The 22860-nt window shown below is 36.1% G+C and overlaps 1 protein-coding gene across 2 annotated transcripts in view; it reads left to right on the top strand.

The window, feature by feature from the left end:
* The window catches only part of LOC135695886 (uncharacterized), a 72075-nt gene extending 50804 nt beyond the window's left edge, over positions 1-21271 (top strand). For both annotated transcript variants that reach the window (XM_065215094.2, XM_065215095.2), the window contains exons 37-57: positions 87-557; positions 2284-2640; positions 3043-3360; positions 3919-4089; positions 5549-5830; positions 6142-6300; positions 6630-6803; positions 7450-7620; positions 8709-8818; positions 10008-10066; positions 10755-10897; positions 11639-11944; positions 12363-12656; positions 13960-14271; positions 15115-15581; positions 16078-16169; positions 17349-17505; positions 18161-18227; positions 18501-18772; positions 19223-19394; positions 19956-21271. In XM_065215094.2, coding sequence (XP_065071166.2) covers positions 87-557; positions 2284-2640; positions 3043-3360; positions 3919-4089; positions 5549-5830; positions 6142-6300; positions 6630-6803; positions 7450-7620; positions 8709-8818; positions 10008-10066; positions 10755-10897; positions 11639-11944; positions 12363-12656; positions 13960-14271; positions 15115-15581; positions 16078-16169; positions 17349-17505; positions 18161-18227; positions 18501-18772; positions 19223-19394; positions 19956-20152 — 4751 coding nt within the window. In that variant the 3' untranslated portion in view covers positions 20153-21271. The remainder of the gene's footprint in view (positions 1-86; positions 558-2283; positions 2641-3042; positions 3361-3918; positions 4090-5548; positions 5831-6141; positions 6301-6629; positions 6804-7449; positions 7621-8708; positions 8819-10007; positions 10067-10754; positions 10898-11638; positions 11945-12362; positions 12657-13959; positions 14272-15114; positions 15582-16077; positions 16170-17348; positions 17506-18160; positions 18228-18500; positions 18773-19222; positions 19395-19955) is intronic.
* Positions 21272-22860: the final 1589 nt, after the last annotated feature.

Below are 22860 nucleotides of genomic sequence, written 5' to 3' on the forward strand. Positions count from 1 at the left end.
TAGTTTGTCAGTTGTTTTCTTTGGACTTGATTCCATTTTCGAGAGTTAAACAATTTCAAGATCTAACATTTCTCTTTTCTTCTCAGTTCCATCTGCTCCTGTTCGCAATATAACACCTGAAAAGACAAGGAGCATAAGCACTGACATCCTGTTTCAACAGACAGCGCCAAAAGACCTGAACGGGATATTTCGAAAATTTGTTTTGACACTGGTAGAATGGAGGCGTGATAACGTAAAGAAAAACTATACTGTAAATTTATTGGCCTCAAACGTTACATCACCCCCTGCAATCGTACCTACAACTGGCGCATCCCCTGGTCCACTTATGGCGAACAGCAGCGGTAAAAGCAACATACAGAGAGCATTCGCCTTCTTTACAATTAACAGTCTCGATTCAAATGAGATCACAAATCTCACTTTCAATTCCAGTTCGACCTACTTTAGCATTGGTGTGTCAGGACTACTGCCGTACACGATTTACGATTTGTATGTTTCAACTTGCACGGCTGTTGGCTGTGGGCCTTATGGATCATCCACCTTCCAGACCAATGAAAGCTGTAAGTATGCATAAATAAAAGTTCGGTTGCTGTATGATGTGAATGCAAAAGGGACCCTAACGACGGGGTGGGGGTCCTTTTTGTAAGCAATGTTTTTGCATTGAGGTCATATCAAGTAGATTTTTTCGTGAAAATTTTTTTGATTATAGTGTTACTTACAAATTTTTCTCAATGGCGATTTCAAGGAAGTCAGCTCATTTTTTGAAAAAAGCATTTGTAGAATTTTTACCATGTTTTGAATGGTGTGCATTTAATTTTCCTCCAGACCTCATTAATCTGCGCGAGCGGCGCTCGCAGGCACAAAAGCTCATTCTCAAGAATTTCTGCAGGCACCATTCTGAATCGATTTTTATTTACCTTAATTGTATCAAAATCCTTCTTTTTAAACATCTTTCTTGGTATTGAAATTGAACGGTCAAATAGAATATAAAAGGCAGCAGTTGCAAGTCTTTGTTACCAAGATGAGAGAAGGTCTTTACTCTGAAGGCGCGATTTGATTTTCCAAATCAAGTTGGCTGTTTGTCTCTTTTGCTTGCAATTATTGTATTGCTTTTTCACAGTATTATGTTATGACTTGTAAAACTAAAGTTTTCAAGCTTTTGAATCTGGTAGCTATTGATTTCTAACCAATTTGAGCAAAATTTCAAGGTAAACCTCGAAAGAATTCATCAAAAACAAACATTTTCGACAATTTTTGACAACAAAAACAAGCCTCTATTTCTTCAATTTTCGGAAAGAGAGCATTTTCACAATCAAGTCTTACAAGCATGATAAACTCAAAGCTAAAAAACGGAGTATCTTTGTAAGATACTATGTTTATTAAGACATTCCAACGAAAGTAATTGGGGATAGAATCTTTCATGGCTATTTTTCATATCTTTGAAATAAGAAAAAACCAGTGTAAAGTCGACATTCTTGCAACCTTTGCCAAGGAAGCGAAAGCAAGATCCCAAAATTCACAGACCTTGAAGATGCTGTTCTAAACAAAACTGCACTCTTTAAAGTAAAGCATTTAAGATATCGGAAAGCCTTTGATGAAAACGTGAAGATGTCTCTATTTGATGAGATCGATAACAGGGATAGGCCCACTTGACAACGCAAAACTACCCGTAGATAAAAACTGGAACAATCCCTTTCTTATGTACAAAATGTAACGCTAGTAGCATTTACTATGTTATCTGTTCAGTCTTACATGTAGTTACATGTAGTTACATGTAGTTACATGTAGTTCATGATTATATTGATCTGGTATCTGCTTTTGACAAACGTAAGTTGGTGTAACAGTACTGAGCGTAACAGGGAGGTTCTCAATTTATCAATATCTGACTGTAAATTGCATCCTATTTTACATACAGGCACATTGTTACTCGTCTTTGTGCTCGCAGGCACAAAATATTATTAATGAGCCCTGTTTTCCTCTTGTTTGGATAAAAGTTCTTGTTTCATCTTTCTTCTTCATCTTCAACGACATTGTTCCATTTTTAACGACTGATAGTCATATGTTTATTGTTTATGCGGAATTGATTAAACACCGAGATTGTGGAAACATTTCTAGCAATCAATCCTATTTTTCATTTGTTGACAAGAAACTTCATGATAAGGAAAATGATAAACACGCTTAGACAATGATAAGTTAAAGAGCCCAAAGTACTTTCTGCTTATTAAGCAAGTAAAGCAGTCTCTGCATATAAGTGAAGAATATTGCACCTCTCCCGTGTTATTGCAGTGCCCATTGCTGCACCTGTGATGCACTCTGTTGCGAGAAGGGAAACTCATTCGTTGACCATTTCATGGGATGAATTAGCCATAATGGATCAAAATGGATTGATTGAAGAGTATCGTGTCAGGTACATGAAGAGTTGTGAATACGCCCGCCTTATTAGAATGCCTGAAGTTGATGACTGCGAACGAGTGATTTCTGAAGACATCAAAGAGTTCCAAGTACGTACGAGAGACAGCAACGGTACCGAGCTAACCCTCTATGACCTTGCCCCCTACACGTTCTATTATTGTGAGGTATGTGCTAGAACAAGTGCTGGATATGGTCCATGTGCAAATCAGACGTATCGCACTGATGAAGGAGGTAGTTTTTGTTTAAATTTTTTCTTTAGAATTTGTAAATCAGAATGTTTTTAAACCTTTGCACTTCAGAACTTATACCCAGGCAGCAACAGATCGATGTGGTTGGCTGATCAATCTTTCCTCGCTATCTACAGCATGTTTATAAAATGAATATTCCAGATTGACTTCCATGTTAATCAGATTGTTTCCCTATTTTATTAAGATATGAAAATCTCAATATACGCTTCTTGAAGGAATCGACAGGACTGTAGCCCTTCAGAATTTTAGCACAGCAGTAAAAAAAAATTGTAGTAGCTTCGACAGAAAGGACTTTGCCACTCTATGTTCAAGTCCTATTTTAATTGAGTTTGATCTTATAACACGTAATCGTGAATAGCTGATCATACTGTGTTTATTCCAACAGTACCTGTAGAAGCACCAGCGATAACTGACCTTTTAGCAACATATGGAACTTCCATCAATTTATTCTGGGATAACGTACAGCCTCCTTCGCAAAATGGTATAATAATTGGCTACCAAATCAAATATCAACAAACGTCACTACTGAGCGTGTCCGCTGAAAATTTCAACGTAATCAATGTGACGTCAATTCCACCACCAAACAGTTACGAGGTGACAAAACTGGCTCTCAAGTCGAATAATACATTCAAAATAGCAGCCATGACGTCGAAAGGAGTTGGTGTATTCTCTAAAAAATATTACGGGGAATCTGGGGATTATAGTAAGTTGATTCGTTTTTTGTGCACTACATTTATGCCAAACTCTGCAATCCATCAATGCTTTTACAAAAAATGAGTCAGAGACTTTGTTATAATAAGGCTGTATTGTTTGAAAAATCAATAAGAGCCATGTTAAAAGAACTTGATTTGCCATGCCAACAGTGCTATTTGCTATACATTTTTATCGTCAAAAACACAACTCTCTTTAGGAAAACTGCTATTTGGCTGGGAAAACTCTACTCTACATTTTCGTTGTTTTTCTTCTAGATAGATATATCGACTTAAATGTTTGATATCTCTATCTGGATGTTCCATATGAATTTTAGACTTACTGTTGGACTGGAAGGTCTTTTAAACTGATCAAAGTAAATAAGTAAGTTACTTACAAGCCCTGATTTTACTAAGATAATTTTATAGAAGTTTCCTCAATGTTGCCAGTATGTTTTATGGCGATGCTCTGTGCTGGCAATTAAGGCAATATGCTTATAGCAATACAATATGGCAAAGGCAATACCTTTTGCTTAAGGCATTCCCCGATGCTAATAGCGCTCATTTTTTAGGACATGGCAATTGGTCGCAATGGTCTAACTGGAGCCCGTGTAGCAAAAGCTGCGGAGGTGGAGAAAGTATCATGCGCAGGGATTGTAATAACCCCACACCCTACAATGGTGGTTATGACTGTGTAGGAGTGAACAATCGAACTAAGCAATGCAACAAAGAGATCTGTAGTGGTAAGTTATTGAATGTCTAATTAAAACTAACCAGACCAACAACCCAACGTTCATTTATTCTAATAGCAAGCAAGTATGATTTTACCCACTGCCTGGAAATTGTTTTGTACCCGCAATGCAGTGCTTTTCAACCACGATGCCGCAGCCCATTTGTGTGACGTAAGATATCATCTTGTGTGCTGTGGAAAATTCTCCAATTTCACCTAGTTGGTCTAAGAAATTGAAAAAAATTATCCGCAAATAATTTTCCGTGCTGAAAAGTCAAATGATCTGCAGAGTAACCACATAATACTTTTCCATATCTCTTTGAGAACGACTTTTTATTGTAAATATGGCACACAGGGTTTCATTTTATAAAATTTTCTATTGGTGATTAGCTTTGTGATTTTAAAATGAACAAATTTGCCATGGATTAAAGATTGTTGAAAAACTCATTCTGGACATTACCTTTTATAGGACATTGCTTTCTGGACATTACCTTTTATAGCTGTCATCTCCAAGAGATTAGATCCACCTTTTAGTGATAAATTTGTTAATAACCAATGCCTTTTACAAGTAACTTCCGGACAATGGACATCGCTCTACAATAGTCAATATCTTATCTATGGTTTACTGTGCATATATCAAATCACACTAGAACAAGAGCGTGTACACAGAATGTGTATAAGAATATCCCGCTAGGCCCCCGTGTCTTTTTACGCCACTTTTCATCCTTCTGTTCTTGCTTTCTATACTATCTCTAAACGTTCCCTTTTACTTGGCTTCCGCCTCTTGGTTTTTCTTTCCTCCAAGGAAGAGATTAGACCTTTAGTGGCTTAAGACCTTTGCGATTTTTAAAACTCATCATACCATATCACTTTATGTATAATGGTAGCAACCTTTGCTAAAGACAATAGCAATGTTTTTTTACGTAACACATAACAAGCCTGGCTCTTTGAGGAGAGTCATAGCTCTTGCTCCCCTCCAGGCTCCACTCAAGTGCTCCAGCGGAGCTGCAGATTGCTCTCTTAAACTGTTGAAAATTTCCCTATAAATTTTCCTTATTTCTATTTTCATGCATAAATGAATAGCTCACCTGGAAGCTACTAGGAGAGCTGTTTACTACTCCTTTGCTCAAGTCTTAAGGCCAGTCCTGACTTAACAAAAACAAATAGATTATTTAAATTGGTATTGCTTATTGAAGTTTTCATTTTGATTCCTGTTTCAAATTTATGCAACATTCAGGAGTCTTTTTTCTTTTTTTTGCCACTTTATAGAAACAATTCAAAGAGTGTCTTGAAAAAGGAAAACCACTTTTGCTTTCAATCTTCAAAATCATGAAACTTTAAATAATTTTTGTTGCTTCTGTTATCAATTGTTTCCTTATGTATTAAGAAACTCAAAGTTTCCTTCTCGACGCCCGTTAGGGCTGCAATATTACGAGCTGAACGGACTAATGAGAAGTTTCATTTTCGACTAGGATATTACATTGGTGGGTTGGAACAGAGCTGCACTACAGCTTGTAGGAATATCTCCTTCTACTGCAATGTGGATATGGTCATGGATGGCACCACAGCCCCATTTGAAAAGCTGGGTGTCACGTGCACAGATGACACTAATGCAAAATACAGTTCGTTGTACCATCCAAGCCATTCAGATGGCAAATGTGAAGGATATCAGGGCCTACCTAAATTGTTAAACTGCACTGCCAAACCACCAGTAGATGGGAAGACCAAACGACTTTGTGACTGTGTTTCACCTGGTAAGCTTTCTATTTCTGCTTTTTTACATACAGTTGTTTTGCATTTGCCTGATGATCGCATTAAGCGTGAAACTCGGAGTTGCAACTTAGAACCGTCCTGTTCTACGGACCAGAGCGTGCACAGCTCTGCCTATACGATATCAAGCACTTAATGACAGACCGGTAAACTAGTAAATTCATAAGTTTTGCATTTGGAATTGTGTCTATAAAATGAACTGCCTCCCTTACAGGAGAAATACAGTTAAATTTTCTAGCTAAATTTTCTATAACTATTGAAAATCTTGTTATACTTGTTATAATGTTATACTTAGGTGACTGTGGTTGCTCTCAGTGGGGCACTTGGAGCTTGTGTACTGTGGAAAGGTGTGGAGGTGGTGTCCAGAGTCGCACACGGACCTGCATGAGCAAACCTTGGTGTCCGGCTGGTAGTTCGATCCAACGCGTTGAATGCAACACTGATCCGTGTCCAGGTCAGTAGTTAGGTTTCTGTTTAGTAGATCAGTATTACAGGATTCACATCGATTCCTGTCACCGTAGTCAAGCTATCTGAATTATAATCAACATTCACAAGAATTCGTAAGGACTGCAGTGCTGTTGATTCCCGTGTTTCCATGGAGGTTTCTGTGATATTGTAGGAAATGCCCGATTTTTTTAAGTTTATAACATGGCGCTATGATACATTGATGTCCCAAGTTAGTGATGCGATTTCGAATGTTCCAACTTCAAGATGTGATTGTATCTCCGATGATGTTTTTATAAATGCATCCTGGTTACAATAGAAAGGTTATTTTGATTTCAGTTGACGGAAACTGGGGTCCGTGGTCTGCTATTACGGCTTGCAATAAGACGTGTGGTTATGGCTATAGACACCGGTACAGAAAATGCAGTAATCCGGCACCAGAGCATGGTGGAACCAAGTGTCCCGGTCCGTCTGTCTATGTTATACCAGAATGCAATGTGCACGTGTGTCCAGGTATGTTTTGTTGAATGCATCTGTTTCTGTTTATGCAAGTTATCCTATAATCTGATATATCGTAAAACTCTCCTATTATCCTATAATATAATATAATATAATATAATATAATATAATATAATATAATATAATATAATATAATATAATATAATATAATATAATAAAATATAATATAATATAATATAATATAATATAATATAATATAATATAATATAATATAATATAATATAATATAATATAATATAATATAATATAATATAATATAATATAATATAATATAATAAATATAATATAAAGCTCATTGGGAAGCTGGCGAGTTCAAGTAAAGGCATCTTATATTTCTTCAGTTATGTCGAACAGCATCCTGGGTAACTTTTTAAGTTGAAGGCACCTGTCAACAGTAAACATACTATGGTATTTCAAAAAGCTTTCAATCATTTCAAATATAAACCGTTCAGGTTTTTAAAATCAAATTTTTAGCTTTTAAAAAGAGAATTTTCAAACTTGGTTTACCTGTAAGTTTAAAAGTTATTTTGTGATTTTAAAGTCACTTACGTTGTCAGCTCTAAAGAGCTACGCGACCCTAGAATATCTAAATATCTATTGAATGTGATTATTTGATTTCCCCCTGTTTTTGTTATTGTAGTTCATGGTAATTGGGGGAAATGGGGTGAGTGGCGCCCATGCGATGCACCTTGTGGAACTGGTTTAAGTAAAAGAAAAAGATACTGCAACAACCCTTCCCCTAAGTATGAAGGAAGATCCTGCGAAGGTGAAGACACTGAGTGGAAGAGATGCTCCTCTAACCCTTGTGAAGGTATATATTGTAACATGCTATGAAGTCTATGTAGTAACCTAATAGACTATGCGCATGAGCATTACTTCATGTGACCCATGTTTATATAGAGTTTCATATTGCAGTTTACAGTATTACATTTATGTGTGTAGGCCGTTTGAAGTTAAAGTTATCGTTTTGTTCTGTTCAACCCATGCGTTGTTCTATCTCCTTCACATCTCAACAGTCTATTTGAGTTCTTTGGCTTCAGAACACGAGCAATGCTTAACTTGTTTGCTTAACATGAGCATTTTAAAGACGCCAACATCTTATATGCATAATTTCATCTTGGAATATATATGTGGTCAACAAAGATATTATACATTTTAATATTTATTGAAAGTGCACTTCTTGAAGGGAGTTTGATGATATTTTATTGCTTGCCTTAACTGTTAATTACATGCTTATCTTAAGTTAAAATTTTTTTTTTTTAAAGGCTTGGTCATCAGGCCAAAAAATTTTATTCAAGTTGCTAAGTAATTATAAAAACTTACTTCTTCGCATCAAATAAAGTCTTCAATGTGGCCAACGAAGAAACGACGATCTTTCTATGAGAGAGAATTCGTCTTGATAAAGAGATCCAGTTTGTTTGTTGCTGTGTGCCCATTGTCGTTACGGTTAAAACTAGGATAAACAAAACGTTTTGGTTCCAGAGATGCAAGAGAAACTTATCTTGTACAAAAGTTTACAATAGGTTTATGTTTTAAATGTTTTAAAAACAGAAGGTTCCAAGAAAGTCTGAGCTAAGAAGCTAATATTTGTATTTACTTCCGGTTATTAGATGAATATGTAGGTATCTAATGGTGCTAACGCGTGATTTTTTAAAGCTAAGAAAGATTTTAGAGTTTACATTGCTATAAAGATTTTTAAGCAATATACAATTTAATTTGGGATTAATATAACAACCTGAAATGGTGAAGTGATTACCGTTAATGCATGGCATTGTAGATTTATTTCAAAATTAAATATTGTGAGGTTCTTTCTTGAAATAAACTTATTTTCCCTCTCAAAGTGCGAAAATTCAAGTAAAAATCAAATTTTTGAAAGTTATTTAATTTGTTCTGTCGTAGGCGTTGAGGTGCTTTTTACAATCAAACTGACTGATATAGAATGGACCTTTGAATACATTTATCCTGGCAAGCAGGTGACCCAGGAGTTGACAGCCCTTTGTGCGTCTAATGTGAGTCTCGTTGTTTCATACAATTTTATAATCTTCAAAGCTTTATATGCTTTATACATTTATAGGTCTTCAGAGTAGTTTTCTTTGATTAATAGGTTCAGCACTTTAACATTCTGTTCAAGGCTGTTACACGCCCCTCAGAACAAGGTTGCTACACGTCTGGCTGGAAACTGCCACATTTAATTGAGCTTCTAAAATTATGCCTATAAAAAGAGGTAACGGGTGGAATTGAAAATTGCATAACCATAGTGAAGTCTTCTTAGACTTTTGACAGACATTATAAGGATCAATTGTAGAAAAATGCCAATGAAGAAACGATATACATGTTAATTTATTAAGGGAGTATGAATTCTAATTAGATAAAGCAGTGGTCATTTGGAAGTGTTCGGGTCTTAGTAGTAGGAACATGAAAAAGAAAATTCTTGCTATTTGTAGAAATTTGTTGATCAAGTGTAGAAATTTTCGTATTTTACAAAGATTAAAAGTTTATAAAGCTGATGTCAGTGTTTTATAAAACAGTGTTTTATGATGATTCATTCCGGATTATTCCGGAAAATCCGGATGATTCATTCCGGAAAATCAAGGCTTGGTTTTCCTTAGACTGGATTTTTGATAGATATAAAATGCTAGGTTTGTGTTAATCCTATTCGTGTTGTCTTGTTTTCAGAACTTCTAGTTCTAATCCTTTAAACCATTGTCTAGCATGCTCGAGTATTTGTGGAATGGAAAGCTTTTTGTTGCATTTTAGCTTAATTATTTTATTATTTTTATTATTTTTAACTTACATATTCATATCTTTGTGGCAAAACCTATCAGCGTTTACGTTAAATCTGGGTCTGAAAGTTATTTTATTCCCTTATTGAGTGCTATTTAAAGTAGAGAAGCATTACATGAAATCATGAGCTCGTTATTTTAAATGTTCTCACGAAGATGTTTCGCAATTTTACTTTGCAAAAAAGAGTTTTCTTTGATAGAACTGAACTCTGTGCCTGCTTCTCAACCCTACTTTTCGCGCTATCTTAACTTGGCTCTTTCCAGGTTATAGGGTTAAAAACGATCGGTTTTTGTAATTTTTGTAATAGATTAGTGTAATTGTTGTCCAACCTAGTAAGATTAGAACTAGTTTTTTATCTCTTTTTTCTGCGATTTCCTTTGTCATAACTTTACTTTTAAACTGTTTTTTCATTAGGTCCATGCGCTGTATAATAATTCAGCGATCATCAAGAGAGTAAACATGCTGAATTTTGCGTAAGTTGAATTTCGAGTACTTTTTTCTTGTCGCTTTTATTATAATTGCAAATTCAACTCGAAATTTTCTTTCGAAAAGTTTACTTCTTCAAACAAGTATCATGTGTTACAGTTGTAACGGTGTGGCCAGGACTTGAACACCTTAGAATAGGCAAAGATGCTTATTAAGGAATGCTTAAATGATTTCAAGTGGTCAGTTATTTTGAGTCTTTAGGGCATACATTTAGTAGGGTATTAAAATCTGATATTAAACAATTAATTTAAGAAATAGTGTGATCGATATTTAGATACAAAACTGAGATACTAGAACTTTTTTGGTAGTTATGGCATAAGAAATATTTGAAACTTAAGTCAGAATTCTAGCTTTTTATAATGAGTTCGAAATAATTTGTGTCAAAAATTTTAGGCAAAAAATACTTCTAGTAAATATATATCATAAGCAATGAAATGGTTCTTTGAATCTGATTTCTTTGACGAGCATTCATGGTTTTCAGCTGTTAATATTTGTTTTATATTTTTATTTGTACTAGCTCTTTGTCGTTGTCTTTACTTTTGTTTAGAAGTCATGGAATACTTTACAGGCATAAACTTTCAGAGAAAGGGCTTTGTGTTTAGTACTTGTCTGATGAAATGCAATAATTAAGATAATGTTATAGAGCATATAAATATTGCTGATTTCATTTTCTAGAAAAGGAAGTGTCATTGCAAATTTTACGATATTTTACGTGGAAGTTAGGCAAGCTGAAATTCTGCTGCTCCAGGATTATGTTTCAACCACAGGCAAACTCTATAACTTGTCAACAACAGTTAAAGAAGTCAGGCCTATACAAGGTTTGTCATGGTATCATGTTTAAATAAGGCAGATCAAGAAATACTCTCTTATGTTATGGGAATTACTTCTCGTCTTCCAGTGACTCAGCCACTTAACCCCTCCAAAAATCATCTCCCCCTCCACCTCCCCCTCCACCTCCACCTCCCCCTCCACCTCCACCTCCCCCTCCACCTCCCCCTCCACCTCCACCTCCCCCTCCACCTCCACCTCCACCTCACCCTCCACCTCCCCCTTCACCTCACCCGCCACCTCACCCTCCACCTCACCCTCCACCTCCACCTCACCCTCCATCTCCCCCTCCACCTCACCCTCCACCTCCACCTCACCCTCCACCTTCACCTTTCCCTCCACCTCCTCTCCCTCCTCCTCCACCTCCCCCCTCTTTGTCTCCCTCCAACTCTACATCCCCCTCCAAGTGATATCATTAGACCCGTGGCCTGTAGTGTTAGCTACTATAGACAAAGCTCTTGAAGTTTAGTTTTCTGATCTAAGACCGAGCTGGATGAACCACTGAAGTGGACATATGCCAAAGAAACTAAATTTGTCACATGACCATCAAAAGAGAGTGTAGAAATAATGTACCTAACAGTGGTCTGTTTTTAGCTTAGAATTGCCACTTCATCTACTTAGCATCCGCACTAACCTCCAATTTACTTCGACTGAGTATGCACATTTACACTTTAGTATAATCAATAAACTATTTACCAGTTGGTTAAAGTGTATTTCTTTTCTATTCAAAGTTGTCACAGATCCACCTGGAAATCTGAGTGCTGTCTCACACAGTCCCTTTACAATGCAGTTGTCTTGGACTCCTCCTTCAAACATTGAAAATGTTGTAAATATCTCTGGATATTATGTATTCTACAGACAGTTTGATAGTCCTCCAGGAAAATGGGATGTAGCTGGCGTTCCTGATCTACGAAGTAAAGATTTCACATTAACGGATTTGAAGGCGTTCACGAAATATCGGTTCAGAATGACGCTTGCTGTCACCAGTGGCAATGGCCCTGCAAGCGAAGAAGTCATCAGCTCTACGAAAGAAGGAGGTAATGTCGTCACGTTTTGTACCAGCTTTAATATACTTATTCCAAAAGTTGTTCACATATATCGAAAGTCATGCTGCACCTCCGTGTTAAAGTAGGCTAAAGACTTCCAACTCTCTATTATATGTATGGCTCCTTGCTTATGTCATTCACAGTGACGCCTTTGTTTTACCATGGGTGTTTTCCAGTGGATGTGACTGTAGATTATGAAAGTATCTATTGCTTGGTTAGTTTTTGTTTAGAATATTATACCTTAAATATGTTTTTAACATTGTACCATATTTTCATTTTATACTAATTCTTCATAGATGGTTGACCTTAATTAGATTCTTTATAGCTATTGAACTTTCATCTAGTACGCCAACTGTAAAGAAACTATTTATTATTTAATTATTATAATTATTATTATATATACCACCAGTTCCGAGCGTTGCACCGAAAGACTTCTCTCTACTGGCTACAACTGCATCGAAAGTTTATGTCCAATGGTCCAAAATACCCGACTCAAAGTATCATGGCAGTAGACTCGGGTACCAAATCAAGTACAAGCCGTATAACAAGAAAGATTTTGAAATCAAGACCATCCCGAGTTACCTAGCTGAGGTAACCATTAGTAACCTCAGGGCTTTCACTTTATATTATTTTGAAGTTGCTGCGTACACTGGGGCTGGGCTAGGACCCCCGGTGGCTGATGTTCTCAAAACCCCTGAAGGAGGTAAGAGAAATGATTTGTTTTTTTGTTAGTTCTTGTTCGATAAAGTTTATGTTGTTGGTTTTGGTTGAGTCAGATTTGGTACACCCTTGTTAATTCAATTCCGATGCCGCCCGGAAGCTGTTATGACAACAAGCTGCAACCCTCGCCGAAAGTTCTAGGAACACCCTGCAGTCAATTAAAGATTTTAATGAAATGAAAGTTTCCGTTTGTAAGATATAGAGATAATCTCCCTTCCTTCCAAACAATATTGGTTAAATAGCATATTACTTACCCTAGCTGATACAGTTACATTGGTTGAATTTCAAGCTTTGAAACTTTTGTTATTCAACATTTTTTCAAGGGGGAGAAGGGGATGCTACTGAACTTATGCGAATTTTTAGCGTAATGCACCAATATATTTGTTAAGCAATATACAACCTTTCCCCGGCAGAACTTGGAAAGCTGTCTATGGCAACCAAATAGCCAGACAGTATCTGAGCGCAGGGCAGTCGACACCCAGCTCAGGTCCAGGGGTGATTTACAAAACTGGGCCCCCAGAAAATTTTCTGTGGCTGCGCTCTTGAGTCTCCCGGAGAACTAGAGAAACGCCCTTTTAGCTGCAATTGTTGAAAATGTTTTTTAAGGATTTTAACGAGATTGTGCAAAAACACTTTACATGAATCCAGGACATGTTGGTATAGTTTTTCTCTGTGATAAACCTACAGACGTTGATTCAGTGTAAGTAGCTGAAATAGTAGCTTTTTCATGGTGAATAAATCTTATGCATTATTACGGGCCCCATCGGAGTACGGGCCCCGGACCTTTTGCCCCTCCTTACCCCCTCTCTCGACACCCCTGTCTGAGCGTGATAACTTCTTTTGCTAAAAAAGATTTTTCTGCCAGCGGTCCGTCGTTCACTTCGTTTTTTCTACGTTCTCCTTATTGCGAAATAGAAAATTACCAACAACCATGACCATCGTTTACAATCATCATCATAGTAAAAGCCATCATCAATCCTTTTCTTCGTGAAAGGTATTATCGTCAATGATCGTCAATCATCTTTATCATCATCAATCATAACCACTATCATTATTTCACTTTTCAATTATCGTAAATTGTAACCGTGTTTTTCAAAAAATCTTGAAACTCAACCACAGTAAATTTCAGTCATCATCATAATCATAATCACCAGAAAAACCATCACCTCCATCACCCTTAACAACACCAATAGAACAGCAACTGCAATATAATTAGTCAGCGACCTGTTTCATTCTAAACTCGCTTTTTGACCACAGTCTTAACAGTTTTTGCTCTCACTTGCCAGCTCCTTTGATCTCACCGCCAAATTTCGCTATAAAACCGAACAGCATCTCCACAACTTCGTTGGTTGTCACGTGGGCCGGAATTTCTGACGACGACGCGAACGGCATTCTGCTTGGTTACAAGATCAGATACACATTAACCAAAGTATCTGGACAGGACTCTGTCGGAGAACGAATCACTAAAGTGATTGATCTTGACAGATTTACATTCTTATACAAAATAACAGGCCTCCAGAGCTACACAACATACGAGGTCAGTGTCTCTGGCTATACTGGCGGCGGTGAAGGGCCCTACTCCAAACCACTAGAAGCAAGTGAGTATGACTCTGTTTCCATTTAAAACTGCAAGATATGCTTTCAAAACCATTCGTAGCAAGATTCGTAGCAAAACCATTTTCCGATATGTTTTATGTACCACAAAATTTGAAGATAACGCAAAAAAGCTGAAATATAGCACATGTACTTTTCGTGCGACAGTCCTTAGAGTATTAACAACAGATAATGACAAAGGAAACCAATAATTTATATCCGGATGTGGAAAGAAAGTAACGTCAATGGAAGTATGGTGCGTTTGACCGATTCCTTGTTTCCATTTTCTATTTCAATTTTTGCTTGATTGATTCCTTGTTTCCATTTTCTTTTTCAATTTTTGCTTCATTGATTCCTTGTTTCCATTTTCTTTTTCAATTTTTGTTTGACTGATTCCTTGTTTCCATTTTCTATTTCAATTTTTGCTTGACTGATTCCTTGTTTCCATTTTCTATTTCAATTTTTGCTTGACTGATTCCTTGTTTCCTTTCTTTTTTCAATTTTTGCTTGATTGATTCCTTGTTTCCATTTTCTATTTCAATTTTTGCTTGATTGATTCCTTGTTTCCATTTTCGTTTTCAATTTTTGTTTGATTGATTCATTTTTTACATTTTCTTTACTTTTTTCTCTGCAATACTTGGTTTTTATTACACGAGTATTCATGTAATAAACGAAAAGTGTACATCAGCTTGAAGCATTAGTTATAAATAGCAACAACTAGCAATAAATCAACATTTCCTGATATTTTAAGCTTCAAGTTACCTTTGCAAAATATAATGTGCTAAGCAATAATGTACAGTTCGTCCTGTTAAAAAAATTTACATTCCTTGCCTGAATCTATCCTATAGGAACATGCAAGTGTCCAAGAAATGTGTTCCTGAATTGGTATTCCAATCCACCTTATGTTGAGGATTCACCAAGGAAACAAATGACGGGTATCATGGCCGACTTAGTCAAAAGCATGATCAAATCTTCGTGTGGAGAATGCCAAAATGAAGAGTCCACCATTTATGAATACCAGAGTTTGTCTGGAGAAAATCCAGTGAAGAAGAATGAGCTAGAGGTTAAAGGATCTATTGGTAGAGAATTCCATGTGTCCTTCCCCGTATTTGGGTATTCCAGCATTACGCGATACATGGAGTACCATGTGTTCATTTTGTTTATCGAATCGCTGGGAAGTGCAACAATCGTGAGGAATGAAGTCGACTACGCTAAAAAGACTATCACTGCCTTCAAATCGATTGTGAATATCTGGCCAATGTATTTAATCACGTTTTTGATCACCGGGGTGTTTGGCATTTTCATCTGGCAATGTGTAAGTACTTCCAATGTAAAAATATTTAACTATAAGTTCGGATTAGATCAGAGTTTGATTAAGGTTTAATTTCTCTCCAGTCCGGAATATCCCCCCCCCCTCCCTAATTCTTATTCCAGCCATCATTTCAGAATCTCGAATATAAAAAACTGCAATGAGGCTCGCCGTAGCATTAGAAAAGGCATCGAGAATAGAATGAATGAGTGCAAACGTTCTTTAAAACTGAATTCTTTATCATGCTGTTATAAGTACATTTATTTTAGTTTAAGAATCCAGCGTCTTGTTTTCATTCCTTCTGTTTCCAATTTGAAGGGACTGAAAGCCTTTCATCTGGCTCATTATTGAGTGAAAAAGTTTTTACCCACCCCGTTTATTCCATATATTTTCAGTTCATTCCAGACTCGAGAGTGTAGTTTGATTGTTTTATGAATATGAATTTTTGTTTTTCAAATGCTCTTTTTTATAACGATTTTCAAATGCTAACTCTATTTTTTAGGAGCGCCATGGGAATGAAGAGTTTTCGCAAAGCTACATCTTGGGTACGTTTCAAGGTTTCTGGTGGGCATTCATCTCAATGACAACTGTTGGGTAAATAACCTTTAAAATTGTTTCATATTGCACAATTTTGACCATTGACATCAAATATTGTTAAAAGTAATAAAACTCAATTTGTTTAATGTTGTTAGTGTTATTTGAAAGAATGTTATGGAATATTCGCGATTAAGCATTTGAATCTACAATCCCGGACAAAAATGTTGAGACAAAAACAATTTTTGTAATATTCTACTTTACCTTGCCCCTGTAAATTCGAATCCCTTCTTACCCACCAAAGCAATTTTGGATTTGTAGTTCTATCATTTCTCCTTCAAAATCATGCATTCAACATTGAATCGGGGGAAGGGGAGAAAGTTATTCTTTAAAGGAAAGTAAAAATATAAGCTTTCCTTGAAAAGTCTCAGCCATTTTTGTCCGGAATTGTAACCAACATTGGCTACCCCAAACGAACTTTTTCACTTTAATTTTAAACCTTTGTCATATGAACCTGGCTTCCCTATGTAACTAAGCAAGTTAGGGCTCCTGTTCTGTTCTACAGTTAACTGGTCCTAGCCTACAGGTCTGTTTTATCCCAGCAGCTGATTTCTATGGATAGATTGTGCTTGTTTGTCCCAATATACTTTATTTCGTCGATAATTTCAAGGGCGTTATATCCTTTGATTCATTTTCATCGATGAATTTTCGTGTATCGTTTGCTAGCGAGTCTTTGCAATTTTTGCATACAAATATTACATTGTTTAACCTGTATATGCAAACGTTTGCTGCAAGTATTTAATTTCTCTAAGTTTCATTCTAGATCTTTTCAAAAACCTCTAACGATACAAATGATAAAGATAGTATTTTGTACATTTTTTAGACAGTCAGCAATAGTAGTTCGTTATAATCCATTTGATAACAGATAATTTTGAACACTAGCATTTTTTAGTTCTTGTACTTTTGAAATGATGGAAAAAAATTTCAACTAATCGCCTTTTTAAATGAAAGTGACATTTGTCATTTTTAATGTGGAATCTAATGCAAAGAAACAATTGCATTTTCTCAATTACCTGATTTTGCTGGTATAGTTTTCTATGGCCAACTCTGAAGTTTTTCTAAATACAGAGCTCAGAGATTCCGATTATTTCTGTAGCCATGAAGTTTTCATATTGTTTCATCTTTTACTTGTTTCTGCTGGTGATACCCTTGATTGTACGCTTGTCAAATATTTTGTAGGTACGGAGATATAACTCCAAGAACAATCAAAGGCCGCATTGTTGCGATTATATGGACGCTAGCTGGCCTGGTCCTCTCTGGTATCCTTCTTGGTGCCCTGACCTCATCGGTGACATCATTGACATTGCCCCCAGAAGTCCAGCTGTATGGAACTAATGTACGTGTTGTTTTATACTATGGTTTTTCATACAAGCATCAGATTTAGTCTGTATTTACATATTCATTTGAAAGATTAGTTTATAAATAAGTAGTAGAAATGGTGACATAAGAATGCACGCGAAAATGCAATCTGGGGATAACGTAAGATTTTTTTTAAATTTTTTGGATTTTGAAAATATAACCTGAAAGAATACCAAAAATAACCCTGAATTTGCAAAATCAGTTTCCTCCTCAAGAAACTTTTATTTGGCTCTGGTTTCAATGTTTGTGAACCAGAATAACACTAATTCTTTAGCAAATTTAAAACTTTTTATTCGCCAAATCACAAAAATTTATGACAGAGTTAGTTGACTTAGACATTTGGAGGCATTCATGTATTCTTTCTGGATCAGAATTTTGATAGTCTGTAAATTTGCTGTTGATCATAGTTTTATTTTATTATAGTTTTATTTAATTAATTTTTGCCACTTTCAAGGCAATTTTCTAAAGTTCATCGATGCAGTTGGCATAACTGCCTGGTTGGTTTTCCAACCCTTCCAGGTATATAGACGATCTAAACCCAAAATCGAAGAGATTTCTTTTAGTGTTGTCAAGGGCCTAATCTAACCAAAGTGTATGTCTTCCTTTTTTTATTTTGTCTTTCCTGGTTTTAGTGCGCTGCTGTCAACAATTCTTTCGAGTACAACTTAGGAGTGCGACGAAACAGCAACGTAAATCCGAGTACGTCTTTTGCATTGTCTTCCGTAGATGACTTTAGTTAAAGCCTTTTTTAATATTGCCATTAAGGCTCTACCCTTTTGCAACTTGATAAATAAGTGTAATTTAAAATCAATTTTCCCATCTTTTTGGACCTGTTTTTTACTTGCAAGGTTTAAGAAAAGCCGCAATATAATGTGCCTCATGAAGTAGCTGTTTTAAATGAAAATCCACAGTTCATTCTATCAAAGCTATTGAATCCTGAGAAGCTCACCAAATTCTTTATTTTCCATACAGAAAAGCAATACCAAACAATAGAACAAGTTTTGGAGGCCCTGCGGAAAAAAGAAGTGGATATTGCATTGCTGGATGCGTTTACTGCCGCTGGCTTGCAAAAACGCCTTACCGCTAAAGGCCTGAAAGTTAAGAAAATAATCAACGCCAATGCCGGATACGGCATTGTTGTGTCTAAGGAGTTTGTGAGGCTTGAAAGAGATTTCAGGAGTTATATTGCGTCAAACCAAGGCAAAATTGCTAGCTTTACATCAAACATGACAGCTGAACTTGAAGTAAGTGTTGCCAAGTTTCAAATAGATTAAAGTAGCTATGTTCTGTCATTGAACTGTCCAGGGTTAACAATAGGCTCTGTGGATTGGATAACGTAACAATAGCATATTGTATAATCAAACCAATGGGAATTTAGATGACCTCCAAGATTTGTCAAGACTTGATCCTTTAATGTTCTATACCAAACAGCAAATGTAACTTAGGTAGCCTATACGTCAATAAATGCTCAGATCTTGCACGAATTTTATCTTGATGAAGTTTTTGCTTCATTAACGCTTGAATAACATTTTACCTTCGCTGGCCCTTTTTCTGCTAAACTTGTTGTTGCTCTATGATGTAAAGAATTGGGTTTATCTTATACTGAATAGTTTTCAGTTTTCGCATATTTAGGTTAGATTATCGAATTTCTATTGGTTGAGACTAAAATGACCGTACTCCTTCCCATTATACAGATTGATAACACTCCACAAGAAGTCCCAATGCTTTTCGACCCTTCAACTGATATCTTCAAGCAAATGCTACAAACAGAGGGAATACTTCTTGGCGTCTGTACTCTTGCTGGCCTAATCTACACTTTCATCCAGTTTGTGAAGAAGAGAAAAGCTAAAATCATGTCTCTTCGCGGTAAGTCATATTTGAATTATCCCTATTACTGCAAATTATTCACATACCATCTTAAGTATTTATCCTTTGATAGCCAGGCTCGGTGTTTCGAAGTTTGGATTTTTATCTAGAAATTCTTCGAAAAATCTTGTTTTTACAAGTTGTTGCTGCCTTACCCTCTATTGCAGCGATCTGGTGTAAACCCAGTCTACACTTCCCGATTTTTTTCTCTAGATCTCTAGATTTTTGGCAAATTTCATTCCTAGATAGATAGAAAACTTAGAAAAAAGACAACCAAGTGCATTTAGAAAAAAGACAACAAAGACAATACCCCTTCCGACCCCCCCTCTAACCCCCCTCTCTAGCCCCCCTCCAACCCCCTCCACCCTCATTTCTATCTACGCCACTGAAAGATAATACAAGATATTGAGGCGGCATGTTGTTGCATCAATCTGTAGTTTTAGCCATTGCCCCAGCCTGCCCGTTACTTAAATGCACCAAAATATTTTGATCCATATTAAATGCCTACCCCCTTTTGAATGCCTCTGCTAATTGCAGTATCATCTTTTTGTAATACTACAGAGATACAATTGAAAAAGATGGAGGCTTTTGACAAATCTGTAGACGATTTTGAAAAGCGTGTCAATAATAAATTGGATCGTTTATCGGAAGAGCATCGTTGTGAGATGAATGAACTGTTCCGGCTGAAAAAGAGTTACCAACGTCATTTGAAACGACGGTATCCGACTTATATGGAGCAGATTATTGGGAGCAGGTAGATTTTTGCTAAGGTCGGTGAGATGCTTATCGATCTTTTATTGAAACAAAAAAAACACGGTTAAAAGACCAAACGTTTGTAAAGATTCTACTTTTGTGAATATTTATAATGTCAACAAAAATAAGTCATGTTTGTATATAATAACTTTCAGATAACGACCTGCAATGCAGGAAAATTGCACTTAAAGTAATGAAATTACCAAAAATTGAACTCCAAATAAACTGAAAATTTTTAAATGGATATTTAGTTTAAAAGCTTGGCTAACCTTTAGAGATGCCAAGTAGAGAGGAAGTTTGTGTCCTGCTTAAAGGCGTCCATTAACTGATATATTTACCTGGCATTCTAATATTGCCTTTAGTCATCTCTTATAAGGGGCCACATAAGCTTGTAACGAAAACTTTTGTTAGTAGAAGAATTCACTGATAAATTCGCCTCCCATCTCTAAGACTGTCTAGAGCAATCTTTTCTACATGGGTAAATAAGCTAAACAAATGCTTTGTTTGATCCATAATTCCATTAAAAACGTGATAGTAAAAACATCATACAGTAAAACATGAAGTAAATAAACAGTTGTCGTGTTCCAACACCATTTTTGCAGTTAGGCCTCTAACAGACCCATCCACACTGCGGACATTTACTCCATGCCCCACAGTGCTCGTCCATCCCTCTATCATTTCTTTATTTGCTGATGATTTAAATACTTAAAAAATACGTTAAAATATAAAGAATAAGTTAAGAACTTAAAGAATAAGTTAAACAAATGCAGAATAAGTTTAAAACTGAAGAATAAGCTAACGATTTAAAGAATGAGTAACCAGGTATCTATATACTATTGTTTTTTATTGTAAATCAACGATATGACCTGATTATTTAATATATTCTCTAAAACATTAAAAAATAATTCTTAGCTGTATATCTGCTAAATAAATTGTCAATTATTATTGTTTTATTGCCTTAAAATATCTGTAAAGTTTTTTTCACCGCCAAAGTTATAATCATGATTCTTGTTGCGATGTTTTGTCGTTTTACATGTTTGAAATTTTCGTATTTGCGCACGGCCTACTGTCTTCTGTATTTAATGTACACTGACAAATACTGAAAAATAGATTTTCTACCACCATTGGAATTCTTTTTAGAAGTACAGTCAGCTCTCTCTATCTCGAACTGGCAAGGAACTGGTTAATTCGAGTCATGTCGAGATAGAGGAAATTCGAGATACGGGATAAGTTCTCCAAACTAAGAAAAATGGATCGGACATCAGGCAATAGTTGAAACAGACTCATAAATATGTTCTCTTGTGAGTGGAAGAATGCTGCAATTAAGTTTAGTCGTAGTTACAACTAATTTACACGTCGAAAAAGTTCTTTTCTTTACTTCTTTGGAAGAGTTCAATTGTTCTGTTGGTATTAATTTCACTTCTTGAATTCAAAATGGCTTAGAGAGGCTTCTTCTACCCTTGAAGAGCGTTTATAAAGGGCCTCTTCCTTAAGCAGCGCTCGATCAATGGGTTAAAACTTTCCATAATCACACTGACATAACTTCATTTCATGAATGATCTTCCTTCTAAAGCAGCTAATAGCTTTTTTCTGATTTAATCCAAAGTTAAGGATGTATTTGAGGTATTAAAGACTTTTACAGAACCATATTTTTCAGTCATCCCTTATCATAGCTTTCCACTGACGTCACAGGTTTCCAGTGATGGCTTTTTCACAATTTTTCTTTTTATCAATATTTTATGCAATTTGCCTGCTCAAAATATACTTCAAATTTTACATCGAGTGCTGGGAAGTTCGACGTAGATTGAGCAACATCCACAGGGAACCAACATCGTATTCAAAGTAAGGAAAACTTTTAGACAGAAGTTTGAGATACAAAGAGATAATGTCGAAGTGTCGGATTCACCAGAAATTCACCAGAACTATCAAACCGACCGGAACTTCAGTTCGAGTTGTAAAAAAAATCAAGATTATCAGTTTTGATCAGTTAAATGTGAGGTTCAGTATTTATCCCTGGTACGGATCCAAACAGGTACGGGTCAGAAACGAGTCAATAAAAAGCCGGGAGTTCGTTGCAGTCTTTCCCAAGCCTTATATTCCATGCCAAAAAGAAAATATATTCATAAAAGTCCTTACCAGAATTTTTTCATAATATTTCATTCTTACAATTTTGAAAGATATAGAAATCGTCTTCAATGATCAGAAAATGCTTCGTCAAAGGACGACTTGGTGTAACAAAAAAATCCCTAGCTCCACCATTTCAATTATGATCTCGTTTCCAGCTCGCAAAATAGGCACAAGACGCAATTTTTATCAGAAAGGCGAGGGCGTATATATTTTGAGAGATTTGTACGTCGGCTTACGAAAAGTGACGTAATCTCGACATGATAGCATCGACAACCTATCACTGCCATTGCCCATTTGTGGGTTCTTAATCGTTCCTGCTTAAGAAGCTTAACCAATTTATTCTAACTCGGGATATGAATGACGAGGCAGTTTAAGCTGCATTGTACACTTCCTAGATTTGTATGTCATGCAATCGTGCTGCGGATGGAACACTTTTTAAGGAAAGGTTACGTTTTAATTTCTCGGCTGAATCAATTTTGTATTTCGTCTAAAATCGATGAGAAAATTTTGAGGAAGTGGTAATATGAGGCAACGTATTTTTTGAGATGCAATCCTATGATTTTCAAACTGCTTCTACGTAACCAAA

Source organism: Rhopilema esculentum, chromosome 14 (assembly GCF_057945365.1).
Source record: "Rhopilema esculentum isolate cy_ngs chromosome 14, ASM5794536v1, whole genome shotgun sequence".
Lineage (NCBI taxonomy): Eukaryota > Metazoa > Cnidaria > Scyphozoa > Rhizostomeae > Rhizostomatidae > Rhopilema > Rhopilema esculentum.